The sequence below is a fragment of the Lampris incognitus genome, chromosome 11 (genome assembly GCF_029633865.1).
Source record: "Lampris incognitus isolate fLamInc1 chromosome 11, fLamInc1.hap2, whole genome shotgun sequence".
Lineage (NCBI taxonomy): Eukaryota > Metazoa > Chordata > Actinopteri > Lampriformes > Lampridae > Lampris > Lampris incognitus.
This window is the reverse complement of record NC_079221.1, coordinates 8,359,823-8,375,808: the sequence shown is the minus strand read 5'-3', so window position 1 is coordinate 8,375,808 and position 15,986 is coordinate 8,359,823. Positions and strand designations below refer to the sequence as shown.

General features: G+C 49.4%; 2 protein-coding genes across 2 annotated transcripts in view; both read right to left on the bottom strand.

Annotated features, from left to right (window-relative positions):
- The window catches only part of LOC130120744 (vang-like protein 1), a 51,430-nt gene extending 45,797 nt beyond the window's left edge, over positions 1-5,633 (bottom strand). Inside the window, exon 1 of the mRNA XM_056289456.1 lies at positions 5,492-5,633. The gene's annotated coding sequence lies outside the window, so the exon portion shown is untranslated. The remainder of the gene's footprint in view (positions 1-5,491) is intronic.
- Positions 5,634-8,484: 2,851 nt separating this feature from the next.
- LOC130121265 (helix-loop-helix protein 2-like) lies at positions 8,485-8,844 on the bottom strand. The gene has a single exon (XM_056290145.1). The coding sequence runs from the start codon at positions 8,842-8,844 to the stop codon at positions 8,485-8,487; it is 360 nt and encodes a 119-aa protein (XP_056146120.1).
- Between the last annotated feature and the right edge of the window lie 7,142 nt (positions 8,845-15,986).

Sequence of the window (15,986 nt, the reverse complement as noted above, 5' to 3'; positions counted from 1 at the left end):
CCAGCAGGATAACGCGCCATGTCATAAAGCTCGAATCATCTCAGACTGGTTTCTTGAACATGACAATGAGTTCACTGTACTCAAATGGCCTCCACAGTCACCAGATCTCAATCCAATAGAGCACCTTTGGGATGTGGTGGACCGGGAGATTCGCATCATGGATGTGCAGCCGACAAATCTGCAGCAACTGCGTGATGCTATCATGTCAATATGGACCAAACTCTCTGAGGAATGTTTCCAGTACCTTGTTGAATCTATGCCACGAAGGATTAAGGCAGTTCTGAAGGCAAAAGGGGGTCCAACCCGGTACTAGCAAGGTGTACCTAATAAAGTGGCCAGTGAGTGTATGTGTTTTTGTAGTTTGGATGTGTTGTTGTCTTTGTGTTGTGCTGCTGTGGGCTGTGGAAACGACATTTCATTTCATTTCATGTGCACAGGTGCATGGAATGAAATGACACATAAATGTTCCTGATTCCTGAATGCCTGTAAATATGTTTATACCCGTGCTCTTTTTTTATTTTTACTTTATCTCCAGCGTCTGGTCCTCGTCTGTATATATCTTGTGTTTGCTGTGTGAGTCTGTGTGTGTCTTGCACTGTGTGGCGAAGCCACAGCCCTCGCTTCGTGTTACACGGGCCCGCCAACAAGTCCTCCAACCCCATACCACCACATGGGTCGTTTGTCCTCTAATACGACCCACGGGAGCGTTTCCTAAATTAGCGCCCCTACCGGCGGCAGGAGATATGCCACAGATACTTTTGGCTCTTTTAAAACAATGTGAGAACAATGTAATACGTGGTCAGTGTGTTTTTGTGTCGTTTGGCCGTGTAGCATACTAGCTAAGATGGCTATTGGCAGTGTGTTTACCTAAGAATGATGTTGTAAGAGCTAACTTAATGTTAGCCAGAAGTTAGAAAGTCAGCTAGCTTGGGCATTATTATTATTATTATTATTATTATTTCTTTCATGTTTCCTGTTTTACATCCTGTAGAGCCGGGTCCAGACTGTGGACCTGAGGCACTATGGGGCAGATGTCACTTGATTGCCAGCACTCGTCGTAATATGCGGGCTGTTCCGAGAAGGGCGATGATCTTCTGGACTGCACAGATGTTGATGTTCCTGGGATACGGTTGGTGAACTTTTCCATTCCCTTCTTCATGAGTCATAGAGCTCCGATGACCACGGGTGTTGCTTCGGTCTGCATTCCCCACATCCTGCTGAGTTCAGTCTCCAGGTCTTTCTCCTTGGTCAGTTTCTGTGTGACTTTCACTGAGGTGTTTTTTTCGGATGGTATTGCCATGTCAATTAGTTATTATTATTATTATTATTATTATTATTATTATTATTAGTAGTAGTAGTAGTAGTAGCAGTAGTAGTAGTATTTTGGATTTTTACCCACTTTCTCCCCAATTGCACTTGGCCAATTACCCCACTCTTCTGAGCCGTCTCAGTCGCTGCTCCACCCCCTCTGCTGATCCGGGGAGGGCTGCAGACTACCACATGCCTCCTCCCATACATGTGGAGTCACCAGCCGCTTCTTTTCACCTGACTGTGAGGAGTTTCACCAGGGGGACATAGCACGTGGAAGGATCACGCTGTTCCCCCCAGTTCTCTCCCCCCCCCCCCGAATAGGCGCCCTGACCGACCGACCAGAGGAGGCGCTAGTGCAGCGACCAGGACACATACCCACATCCGGCTTCCCACCCGCAGACACGGCCAATTGTGTCTGTAGGGACGTCCGACCAAGCCGGAGGTAACACGGGGATTCGACTCGGCGATCCCTGTGTTGGAGAGCAACTGAATAGACCACTACGCTACCCGGACGCCCCCTAGCGTGGACATTATGACCACTATGTGACATCAAACTTTGCTTTTATTAGTATTCGTTCTCGCGATAGCTTATGGAAGGAGATGCTTATTGTTACAGGGAAAGTAACGTGTTATAATTACAGAGGACCGCGAGGGAGTAGCTTAAAATGTTACTATAGGTCGTAATAAGCTGCTTGTACAGACGACCTATGGGGTCGTTTTTTGGGTGGAGGACAGTCTTGTGCCTGCACATTGCTTTTAATGACAATGAATTGAAATTAATTGAATTGAAAAAAGGATGAATGTCACCAACCCCAGTGATCAGAGAGACAGTCTGATACCAACCAACCAACCCACCCACCCACCCACCCACCCACCCACCCACCCACCAACCAACCCACCAACCAACCCACCAACCAACCAATTCACCGACCAACCAACCGACCAACTCACCAACCCACCGACCAACCCACCCACCAACTCACCAACCCACCCACCAACCCACCGACCGACCAACTCACCGACCAACCCACCAACCCACCAACCAATCAACCTACCAACTCACCCACCAACCCACCGACCGACCAACCAACCCACCCACCCACCCACCGATCAACCAACCCACCCACCCACCCACCAACCCACCAACCAACCCACCTTTTCTCATGTGTGCTTGTACCACACGTATCCCCCCAAAAGTCTTGGAATTTAAATTCTTGGTATTTGTAAATATGAGAAGAAGGGCGAAGCACACTGACACCGCCAGGTGATGTTACTATTTCACTTTAGAGCTATTTGGATGCACAGGGAGGCGGGGGATGCATCCTGCGTACAATTTTAGAAACTGCAGACCAACATAGTGTGTGTGTGTGTGTGTGTGTGTGTGTGTGTGTGGCACAGCTCCGTCCCACGCTCGTCTGCAGCGTATATGGAGGTCTGGTTACCATGGCATCGGTGCCCTCCCTCCCCATTCATCAGCCCCCCTTTGCCTTCCTTCCTCCCTGCGTGCCCAGCCCTGGTGGCGCGGTGCCATGATGCGCCATCAGCAGCGGCCGGGATTGAGCTTTGTTCGTGCGTTTGAGAGTTTTAAGAGCCTTTTAAAACCCACCCCACCCTCGTTTCCAACTCGTATGATTAAAACTAAATGCAGAACATGCCCCCTGATAATGGCAAAGAGCTTGAAATCGAGGATGAGTTGCTGGCACACGCACGCGCACGCGGGCCTGCGAACACATGCACGCACACAGTCCAATCAGCTGGCTAAAGACTCTGAAATCAATTAAGGGGTGACGGAGTGTCCAGCAGTGGCAGGGTGGAGATTGCTATCACTCCCCGACCCTCCCTCCCTGCAGAACTGCAGACGTGGAGCCGCTGCTGATTTAAAAACGGCGTCTTAACGCCGGCTGACCAAACCCGTTCAGACCAGGGCGAAGATGCGCGGACATGGAGGGCACCCCTGTCCCTCGCAGGATGTGCAGAAAACCTTTTTATTTTCCATAAATTCAACGCACCTAATCACAAGAATGCAGCCCAGGGTCACGCCAGAGCGTGTAACACACCCGCCGGCCAGCGTCACGGTTCGCCTCGCTCAGGCGCGGGAAGTACACGGGTGTATGAAGGTGGAGTGCCAGCAGGGGGCGATGATTAACTCAATGGCAGCAACTCCCCACGGAGGAAAGGAAGCATACAGCATTTTCCAAACCCCCTCCCCTAACCCTAACCCTAACCCTAACCCTAACCTGCCTTCACCCCTTAATCATCGCCCCCTGCTGGCACTGCACCTTCATACACGCGTGCGCTTTTCACGCCCGAGCGAGGCAAGCCGCGACCCTGACACCGTGGACCGGCGGGCGTACGACACGCTTTGGCGCTTGAATCAGATGGGTCGGTGGCCACAGTGTTACCAGTACGGCACCTCTGGAGAGGGCGTGGCCAGGCCCTCGCAGCACACACACACAGACCCTGCCTTGATCGGTGATAGAAAATGGCCACCCAACCTGTCACCCTCCAATGATGGAACAGCACCTCTGACCCTCCCTCCCAGCTGTCATGTGAAACGCCCCCCCCCCCTCTCTCTCTCACACACACACACACACACACACACACACACACACACACACAAAGACACATTTAAGCATAATCGTGACGGTTTAATAGCTAACCAGATTCCCTGGAATGTCAAACTGCGTCACTCCCGACGCCTTCACGTGGAATGAGATAAAAGTAAACTGGGAGGTGAGAGGAGAGAGTGGTGGTGCTGGTTGGGCGGGGGGGGGGCAGGGGGGCAGGCTATTATGAACAGTAGGCTATTGTGTGTGTGTGTGTGTGTGTGTGTGTGTGTGTGTGTGTGTGTGTGTGTGTGTGTGTGTGTGTGTTCTCTATCAAATAAAGTACGGCCTGCCTCCTGCACAGGGTCTCAGCCAAAGACACCGTGAAAAGCCAGTTAAACGCCCAGTATTTACTCGCTCCTTTATTTTCTTTATTTTTTTTACTTTATTTTTTTTTACTTATCTATTTAAAAAATAATCTTTTGTTTCCTTTTTCCGTGTTTATATTGAACCTGCTGTAATGTGGTTTAATTCTGTTCCCGAGAGGGGGCCTGTGGGACGGGGTAGTAGGGGAGCAGGATGTGGCTAAATGGGATTTGGGGATGTTAAGATGTTAATATATATATATATCATAGAGTATTTCAACTGTCATTGTTCAGTTCAATTTGTTTTCCTTAAAAAAAAAGATGAAGAGAAGCCACGAGGCTGCCGCTGCTTTTAGATCAATAAAATTAATCTGAAGAAGAAGAAGAAGAAACACGTTGAAAAATGCCAATATGCAAACCAAAGTTCAGTTTTAGAAAGGGTGAACAGCAGCAGTGCTAGTATGGTATATGGCCTGCAGTGGTTATCTGTCATGATTACTTGTCACCTATTTCAAACATTTGCATTGCACAGCCGAACCCATCCAGACCTCTCCGGGCAGGACTGGACCTCCCAGCCATGCTTAATAACGAGTGGAGGAGGCAGGTCACTGCATCAGCATGCGTGTGCCAGAGGGTAACAAGGCCATTCAGGGGGGAAATGACTGACTGTGGCCAAGTTGAGGTGAAGTTCCCTCGGTAAGGAACCCTTCATAATGCCGGGCTTCTCCAGCTGTGCATAGCAGAACATGCAGGTGGTGCGCAGCAGACGGAACAGCTTGAAATAGACCAAGGCTACTGAGAGGGGGGGGGGGGACGTGGAGTTTAATCCGGGGTTAGGCTGAACTGCAGCACCATGTGGCGTTTTTGGATCTCAAGCGTGTGAATGACTAAATGATGCTGCTCAATTACACGGCCACGGCGCAGCTTCGGTTACAATAGAGCCCCCTTCAACCGACCAGCCCTGCACATCACGCACGCAATTCTCTGGGTTGTGTGCGTCCGGCTACTATCTTCCACCCAGCGCTGCCACGGTCGAACGCACGCCTAAAATTGCATAAAAGGGGACAATCTAGCCTCATCCGCGCGTGCACGCCAAATAGGGCTCACGCAGACCCTCCGAATGGGGCACGTCCGTCTCCCGGAGAGGAAACCATTTTCCGCGACGACGTGCGCAGCGTTGAACTTCAACCAGCAAATTCCCTACTCCGGGTCTGTCTGCCGGCGTGATGGGCCACCAGGACGGCCTGGACCGAGACGGTTTTCACCTACCTCACGGGGAGCGTGCCATCCTTTCGCTGCGGGCCTCGGCGCGGATCGAGTGGCCTGTGCCGCTGCGCTGCTGCGGGGCGCACCTCGGCTGGGAACCGGACTGATCAGCCGCACCGACGGCGCTCCATCCACGCGCGCCTCGCTATTGTAAGTGCGTACAGCGGCGGAGAGGAAGGCACGGCAGGATGGCGTGAGGGATCTGCACGCTAGAGGGCGTTACTGGCACACTTGTTTCAGGGAATAGAAGCAGAACGTTGGTGTGATTTTTTTGTTTTGTTTTTTTTTTTGCTCGAGACCTCGCATCCTGAGCGGACTTCGGTGCGAACATCCTGCCCCGGCAACCAGTTTTACGCACTGATTGCGCGTGCCTCACATTATGTTAATGGCCGCGGAATTATGACCTATGATTTGTTGAAAGGGCTCTATAAATCCCGGGACGCGATTAAATATCACAGTCAAAAAGGGTTCCCCTACAATCAGCACATTTAACTCTTTCACTGGAGCTTTATTAGGTTTTTTTTTTTTTTTTACATAGGGACTGCTCCCGCTTACATACAGGTAGTTCTTCATCTAGCCAGCAGAGGGCGGTGTCGCCCCTCTCCAGAAAACGTCCACCGGCTGATGCGTATGCTGCTGTACCTGAGTGAGGAATTTCACACGAAATGTGAAAATGTCCAGCAGATCTTATCTTCCCCCCAGTTTCAAATGACAAAACTGGTAATGAGTTAGAGTAGATTATAATTAACCATTCCCGTGAACCATAATCAAGACCACCCCCCAAAAAGTTGTTTCCCCCTCATGATATGCCCGGTCTACCGTTTGTCCAACATAAACTGGAGAATACCTCTCCCTCTCTCTCTCTCTCTCTCGCACCCTCTTTCTCTCTTAGTACTTGGGAAAAAAGGGCTGCTGGGCATTTGCTGCTGGAGTGGACTTGGACAATATCTCCTTACCCTTGGAGCCACATTACACCATGCACAGAGCCCTGCATAAAAGGACTTGACTAAAAAGAAGCCGAAACAGTATCTCTCTTAATGGAGAGAACTGGCGAAGGGGACAATGCATGTTGTGGAAAACTGCAGCCTTGGTCGAGGGGTTATTGAACAGAAACAAGTCGCCCCCACGCCAAATGTCTTCCTCCTCACATTGGGGATTATTTAAGGGACTCTTCCTCGCTCTTAAGATGAAAACCAGCTGCGGCGAAATCAACCGTCAGTCTCTCGTGGCCTGCAAGGGAATTATTATATCAATCGTGAGGAAATCGTTATTACATGTTATGTAACCGTTATGACATGTTATTACTAGACGTTTATTGACCCGCGCTGTATGGCGTGCGTCCGCTCGAGCGTCCCCCGGGGGACGTGGCAGACGGACGGGGCGGTGAAGTGGTGGTCTCGGTTCATCTGGAGAAACAGCTGCCCCCTGTCTGTGCACAACCAGACCTCAGCCAAACTGCACCCATAAAGAGGAAGGGGCCGCCACTTATAGGGAAACAATCCATTTTGTAATTACTGACGAAAGATGTCACAGTTGCGACGCAATCTTTCACTACGAACAACGGCAACAAACCGCTGCCAAAAAAAACGGTCCAATTATTTGAGAGACTCGTATGGGCTTGATGGAAATGAAATCCAAATATATGAGCTCCCTCGTGGCCTCTTGGATGATGGGCAAAAATCATGTGTCCCGTGCAGGAGGGGCACCGTGCAGGAGGGGCACGTGTAGGGTTTACTAATCAAAGTCATCAAAAGTTCATTCGTCTCCGGGGTCGGGTCACGGTGGCAATTAGGGCACTCCAGACGTCCCTCTCCCCGGCAACGCCCTCCAGCTCCTCCTGGGGGATCCTAAGGCGTTCCCAGGCCAGATTGGACATGTAGTCCCTCCAGCGAGTTCTGGGTCTACCCCGGGGTCTCCTCCCAGTTGGACGTGCCCGGGAAACCTCCAAAGGAAGGCGCCCAGGAGGCATCCTGATCAGATGCCCGAACCACCTCAACTGGCTCCTTTCGACGCGAAGGAGGTGGTTCGGGCATCTGATCAGGATGCCTCCTGCGCTCCTCATCAAAAGTACACGCAAGAAAAATCCTTTCTGACCTTAAATCAAAACCGCTTAATATGTTTGTTTTTTTTAATAAATCGGTGGAACGAGCGCGAAGTTATCACAAACAAGCCCTAAACGAGCTCGTGACACGTACCGTGGGCCTGTCAAGTCTTACTGCGCATGCGCGGGTTCCGGTTCGGATTTGCGCTACAGTAGGCCATTTCGACAAAGTAGGACAAATCGTCAGATCTCCGGCAAACTTATCCAACAAGTCCTCCAACCCCATACGACCACATAGATCATTTGTCCTCTAATACGACCCACGGGAGCGTTTTCCAAATTAGCGCCCCTACCGGCGGCAGGAGATATGCCACGGATACTTTTCGCCTCTGTGCATTGTGGGTTTTTAAAACAATGTGAGAACAATAGAATATGTGGTCAGTGCATTTTTGTGTTGATTGGCCGCCTAGTATAGTAACTAAGATTGCTATTGGCAGTGTGTTTACCTATGAATGACGTCATAAGAGCTAACTTAACGTTAGCCGGAAGGTAGGAAGTCAGCTAGCGTGGACATTATAACCGCTATGTGACGTTAAACTTTGCTTTTATTAATATTCGTTCTCGCGATAGCTTATGGAAGGAGATGCTTATTGTTACAGGGAAAGTAACGTGTTATAATTACGAAGGACCGTGAGGACGTAGCTTGAAACGTAACTATAGGTCGTAATATACAAACGACCTATGGGGTCGTTTTTTTGGTGGGGGACAGTCTCGGTTGATCTGGGCGTGGCAGTGGCATTCAATACAGTACACACATACATCGCCTTTACAACAGCTTTAGAAACCTGCACCATTTGCTTTCTTTGCCTCCTCGTTCTTTATTTACACTGTTTTGAACCGGAAGGAAAAGAGGCGGACTGATGGCGGACCGATGACGCAGCAGCGGTCTTACACTCTACACATCCAAGACATGGTTGAGGTAGGAGATATAACAGATGGCCAGTCGCAGGATCTCGATCTTGGACAACTTCTTGTCGGGCGGAAGCGTTGGAAGCAGCTTCCTCAGCTCTGCGAAGGCCACGTTGAACGCCTCCACGCGGATCCTCTCCCTGGTGGCGTGCGCGGATCGATATTTGGCCGTCGCGCGTCTCCGCCGCCGCTTCTCCTCCCTGCTCAGAGCCGGCGCGCCCAGGGAGCGCGCTTTGCCCTCGGCGTCCGGGGGCGCGCATCCCACCTTCAGCGAGTCCAGCAGGATCTCCGCGTCTGACCGCCCCCATGGCAAGCCCGGATCTGGTTGGTCCGCACTGAGCATCATCTTGTCGACCTTCCCCGTTGACTTTAAAACCCCCTGAAGTAAAAGAAAGGAAACGGGGGGGGGGGGGGTATTCAGAAGTTCAGTCAAAGCAAATCTTTAAACTTCATCCCAAAGTTGGGAATTTGGGAAACTAGTCGGTGTACGGAATCAACGCCAAGGGAAAAAAAGCCCGTCAATAAGCTGCTGAATACTTCCCATTGCAAAGCGTCAGACCACAGGACACCACATGCAAAGTACAAGCCTCTAAGTTAGCAGTGTACATCCACACCCCCCCTCCCACCCCCATTATCCGAACCGCTTATCCTGCTCTCAGGGTCGCGGGGATGCTGGAGCCTATCCCAGCAGTCACTGGGCGGCAGGCGGGGAGACGCCCTGGACAGGCCGCCAGACCATCACACAGGGCCGACACACACATTCATACCTAGGGACAATTTAGTACGGCCGATGCCACCTGACCTACACGTCTTTGGACTGTGGGAGGAAACCGGAGCCTCCGGAGGAAACCCACGCAGACACGGGGAGAACATGCAAACTCCACACAGAGGACGACCCCCCCCTAAGGTTGGACTACCCAGGGGCTCGAACCCAGAGCCTTCTTGCTGTGAGGCGACCGCGCTAACCACTGCGCCCCATTGAATCTCTGCATGCAGGTGGGCTGCGCGCCCCCACCCCCCCACGCCTCCGCTGCTGTCCGTGGTGCTGAAACAACGCATCCGCTCCAGGCTTGAGAACGGAAAACCTCCACGTGGTTTCACGTGAAACCGGACTAAATCTAGTTCTTCCCCAACCCGGGTTGTTTTTAGCGCGCGTGGGTGGACACGTGCAAACAAGTTAAAAGCGAAACCCGTTTTAAGAGGAGTTCCAGATTCATGCACGAGCACTTACAAATCTACCTTGCTGGTAAGAAGGGTCAGAGCTACATGACGTAATTAGCCGGTTAAATATGAATTAAACTGAAGGAGCAGAGTAGAAAAACAACTTCTCACCAGTCGGGGAACGAGATCTGAGTGGTTCAAAACTCTCACGGCCCGAAAAATAAAATAACAAAATTCAACTGTGTTTCTCTCGATGGAGCGGTAACTCCGTCTCAGCGTGGCGAGAAAGACCTGCAGCCGTGTTTAAGTTTCCCTCGGCGGGTTCTCATCGCTGTCGTCCCCGTCTCGTCCCGCTGGGTTCCTTAGGAGCTCCAACGCTAGGTCTGGCGAGGCGGGCATTTGATGCGGCCACATGTCGAAGGGCAGACAAGTCGCACCGAGTCCCCTTTGTCGTCTTCCCAGTCGGTCATGTTGTCAGGCGCACATCACACCGCACGTCGGAGGACCGGGTCTCCCTGCAGGTCTCCCTGCAGGTCTTCTTCTCTACACCTCCGGCGACACCTCTGCTCGGTTGGGTCGCTCGGTTTTCTTCCTCTCACTTTGCTTTCGGACACACTCTGACTCGCATAAGACGACCCTGCCCACATGGGTGATGTGACGACATAGGACGGGGTAATATGAAATGCGGTGCTGCCCCCCACCCACCCACCCACCCAACCACCACCACCAATTATATCCCTCTCTTCCAACTTTCATTCCCCCAGGATGAAGGACGGGCGCGCAGGGCTCTGTGTGAGCCAGTCCTGTGGTCTTTGTTGTCCCGTCAGAGGGTTTATCTCCCAGAGTAAAACCCAGTTCCCCAGTGGTGGATACGGAGCTGGTGGACTCCACTCCGACACGATGTGGACTACATCACCCACAACACGAGCCCAGCTGTGAACCAATCACCGCATTGTATCAACGCCAGCTCACATTTGCACAACGTGCTCTGAGCAATGATAGTTAAGATGAGTACTACTACTAGTACTACTACATGACCTACTACTGCTATTACTACTACTACTGCTGCTGCTGCTGCTGCTGTTACTACTACTACTGTTATTACTATTACAACTGCTACTACTACGACTATGTGACCTACTACTACTACTACTGCTGCTGCTGCTGCTGTTACTACTACTACAGTTATTACTGTTACTACAACTGCTACTAATACTACTATGTGACCTACTACTGTTACTACTACTACTACTACTATGTGACCTACTACTACTACTATTACATGACCTACTATCAGTAATACTACTGCTACTAATACTGCTACTACTACTACTACATGACCTACTATTACTACTACTACTACTCCTTCTCCTGTGACCCACTACTACTACTACTACTACTACTACTCCTACTACTCCTTCTCCTGTGACCCACTACTACTACTACTACTACTCCTTCTCCTGTGACCCACTACTACTACTACTAGTACCAGTTCTACTACTATTACGTGACTTGCTACTACTACTACCGCTACTAGTACTATTGCTTGTAGCGGTATATGACCTACTACTACATGACCTACTACTACTACTATTACTACTACTATATTACCTACTACTACAACTAATAATAATAATAACAATAATAATAGTGAATAAGCCTCTGTTGGTGTAAAGAAAGTATAAGCAAAGGTGACTGATCCCACAAAACACAAACTGCCTGCATCACAGAAAACAGAGTGAACCACTGGGTGCAGGGCCGTAGTAATCCTACTGAACGGGGTGGGTCTTTTCCCCTAAACATGGACCTTTTTATTCCAAGCACAGCATACTTCATGAAAGTCGTCCACAAATACGCACTAAAATGTGTAAGTTAGCCAAAGCAGCACCACATAGTTGATATGTCAGGCTTACAAACATCATATGGTAGTGACAATTAATTTATTTGCTTGTTCGGTTCACCATTAGCTGCTAACACGGGTAGCAACTATTCTCCCTGGGGTCCACATAAAAACACCAAATATCAACACACAACATACAGGACCCATCCACAATAAATCACACATACCTCTGACCCAAACCCAGATCCCCTCATACCCACCCAGTATCTTCCCAACTTCAAAATCAAGTCATGACGGCAACAATATGATAATAACAATGATAATTATGCTAATAATAAATTGATCTACTGTAGTCTCTCAACCCGCTAGTCCAGTTATGAACAGCCACATGACGTCACAAGAGATGAGTTAGACAAGTTAACATCCATCCATTATCCAAACCGCTTATCCTGCTCTCAGGGTCGCGGGGATGCTGGAGCCTATCCCAGCAGTCATTGGGCGGCAGGCGGGGAGACACCCTGGACAGGCCACCAGGCCATCACAGACACACACACACACACACACACACACACACACACACACACACACACACACACACACACACACACACACACACACCCTTGCTTGCTTGCTTGCTGGTTGTCCATCCTTTGGTGGCTGAATTGTCCGATCCTGGATGCACAGTTGTGGTTGCAGACCGGGCATGTAAAAGTGGTGCTGGGGGGGGGGGCAGGGGTAGCTTTGCGAGCATGCCGCTTCGCACGCTTTGCTACACGGTGTTGTGTGCGCTGGTTTTCCATATACTTCACTCTCTGTGAGACATGAGGGCACCAGATGGTGCGGCAGGAGGCAAGTTCCTCCAAAGAACAGGGGCTGATCCGGCATCTTTTCAGCGTGGTCTTCGTTTGGTCTTTGAACCGCTTCTTCTGTCCATCAGCAGCGCGTTGACCAAGGTGTAGCTGGCTGTAGAGGACTTTATGTGGGAGTCGTTGGTGCCACCTGAGTTGATGGTGGTTTAGGGTAGACTCCACACTGCAACTGTCTGCCCACTCCAACACCTATGTGTGTGGCACTCTGTCCTCCCAAGTAATGCCGAGGATCCTCTGGAGACACCTCACATGGAAGGCCTCCAGGCTTCTGAGATGGGGGCTGTAGAGGGTCCATCCCTCACGTCCATATAGTAGTGTGGAGATGCACACTGCTCTGTAAACAAGCACTTTGGTGTGGAGATTGAGGCGGTGCTGGATCTCATCATCCATTGTGCAGGTGTGAGATAGTATGCTTCCCAGATATTTGAAGGCAGGAACAGTGGACACAGTGGACGGGAGACACCCTGGACAGGCTGCCAGGCCATCACAGCCCCCCCCCCACACACACACAAAGTAGCCCTTGGAAGCAACAGCACACATTTCCTGGAAAAATCTGCAAAATGTAGGTGGAGATTTTGCACAAATTTGTGCTACATTATTAGCTAACATTCCAGTGAGACCCGTTTTTTGATGACACATTATTGCCTTTATTAAGTCAACACAACTCTATCCTTAAATCTTGCTAAAAAAAATCTTGCTATAAGGATTTATAACTTGTATAAAAAGAAAATGTGGTGAGGGGAATGCCAAGCAGTGTCCAGGTGGCGACCACCATCACCATGGAGACCTGGGAGGAGGTAGGAGTTGATATATTGAATTCACGCAAATCATGAATGAATACTGGGGTGTTACAAATTAACATAGGAAAATAAAATAAACTAGAACAAAACGTTGTTTTTACTAGAGGAAAGGGGAGCATTCCATGGTGCAAAATAAAACAAGTAGAACAGAATAAACCAAACAAAACAAGAACCTTAGGAAGGTCTACATTTTGATAATAGCAAGATTCAATTATACATCAGACAAGAATATACAGCTCATCGTCAAACAAACAAGCAAGATCATATTACCTTTTTAAGAGAATTATCTTTTTTAGCTGCTTTTTAGAACAAGGTTCGCGGGTTGCTTTGGTGAAGGAACATGGTGACATATTCCACGGAGTGGTGGTAGCTCTGTACGAAGCAGTTCTCTGCACTGCACAAGTTCTAGGTGAAGGACCTACTACATGACGCTGTGCTGCCTATCTGCTAGCATGGCCGTGTCAGTCATGTAATCTTTGAGTGTAAGCTTGTAGGCCTAGCTAGAGTACAAAGGTTTCGTAAGAAAGCTGGGTGATTGCATAAGAAGCCGTCCTCCACGTGTAGCCAGGAGAGAACATCATGCATGCCCTCAACGCTTGAACTGGATGAACAGCGAAGAGCTCGACATACAGCTATGTTCCCCGGATACATGTGGGCCACTTCAGGCAGTGATGCGGCACTGATGGCCTTCTTCTGGCCCTGATGAAATGGATGTGAGCCTGAAGTGGCCCACATGTATAATAGCAAATATGGCCCAAATATGCCAAGTCAAATGTGGGCCTTTTTTGGCAAAGGTGCGGTGCTCTGGGCAACATGTAATCTGGATGTGACCCTGAAGTGGCCCGTGTGGTAAATGGTGAATATGGCCCAAATATCACAAAACAAATATGGGCCACCTTTGGCAAATATGTGACACATGCGGCCTTGCTATGGTTTGGTTCTGGCCCAGATCTGGCAAACAGGAGCGGACCACCCAAGTGCCATCATTCCACGCGGTATGTGGGCCGGATGGAAGTGTCGGGTGTGGGACGGGTCCGGGCCGCAGCAATTTTGCTATCAGGGTCTGCACAAGTTGAAGCTTGTGCAAATCTCATTTTGTCGTGCTTGACCAAACAACCGAACAACAGTCGAGAAGACAAACCCAGCGGTTGTATAATCTGTCTAACTGAGTGATCGGGCGGGAAATAAGCGCACCTCCTAATGACGAGACACCGCCCTTCCCGTTTTAGCTAGCTGTTCATCCAGGGCGACACCTACAATGAACTCCTATGTTCCTCAGGTAAATGTTGCTTGGTTGCATTGGAATACGCTTTAATTGCATTTAATTTTTGGGCATTCCATTTGTTAGTGTAGGTTGAATGACCCATCTGCCCCCCCCATCCACTTGGCCTATTTAAATATTAATACGTAGCCAACCACGGCAGACAGAGCAGACAGCAGCTCTGTGAGGCCAGTTGACATGGCAGAGGACGTTTATCATGGAGGGTGTTGTGAGTCGAACCCGTGCCGGTGTCGGACCCGGTGATGAGATTGGGTTTTAAGAGCCCGGCACAGGCTCTCCTCCATGGCCGGAGAGCAGTAAACCGGCGGACATGTGGGGGAGTTTTAATAAGCTATAAAAAGTCAATATATAGTGCACCTGCTCTGCTCTCTCCAGCACTTTAATAAGCCCGGCGATGGTGGGCCTACCTGGTTAAGAGACGAGGACATGGAGACAAACAAGCTATGAGAGAGAAGATGAATGTGGGGTGTGCAGCCAATGTTTGCACCATTCAAGCAAGCAAACCGCGGTGCAGACAGCCTGATAGTGAAGATTGCACAATCCAAAGACGCCCAAACTGCCTTCTTTAGTGATGTGGCATATGATGCTGAGATATAAAATTGTCAGAGTAAATAAACATGAAAATTTCCATCAAAAAAATCTCTCTCGCTTTCTTTCTTCTTTTTTTTTTACTCTTCTACTCTTTTACTCTGCCTCTCTCTTGTGTGTGTGTGTGTGTGTGTGTGTGTGTGTGTGTGTGTGCATGTGCATGTGTGTGTAAGCGGAGCCATTCTGTTATGTGTATGTTTTTTTGGCACTTTCTACTCCACTCATCCCGAGGGCAAGGTCAATTCCGATCATTACAGACATTGTGATTGTGAGCGATCACTTAACACCCTCCAACTTCATCACGGTGACAGCAGAAAACACCACTCAGACACTGGTTCAGAATCTGCCAGACAGGCTCAGTTGTGCGGGGGGTGGGGGGGTCATGTTTGGTAATTCAGCAGGCCTCGGCATACGGCTAACATCATTATCGTGCTCTTCAGCGCACTTGGGTGACCATTTGAGCCGTGGGCCAACAGGAAATGTCACCCTGGATATGCTGAATATGCACAATGGCAGAAATCTAACCCATCAGCATTACTGGGTTGGTACTGGTTAAAATTTGCTAGGATCCTTGTGCTGCAAATGTGTGTCTATTTGTATTTTGCTTCTTTGCATATATTTTATTTTTTATTGTTTTTATTTTATTTTAATTTTTTTCATCTTGTTTGTATCACTGGGGAGTTGCACTTAATTTCGTTGTACAGCTGTGCAATGACAAAGGCATTAATTCGTTCATTAATTAATTAATTAATCAATTAATCCATTCATTCATTCATCCATTCGTCCCAGTTGGACTGATTTCAGACCATCGAATGCGCTGTTCAACATTACACAATCAGAACCACTTACCGAGCTGGTTTACTCTTGATTTTGGCCAAACCCTCTAATTTGGTTTGATCAACAAAAGGCTCAGTTACTTTTGAAAAAAAAAAGCATCTGATGCCCCCT

Excerpts from the sequence above, each read along its gene's own strand:
- LOC130121265 (XM_056290145.1), bottom strand. The coding sequence starts at position 8,844 with ATGATGCTCAGTGCGGACCAACCAGATCCGGGCTTGCCATGGGGGCGG.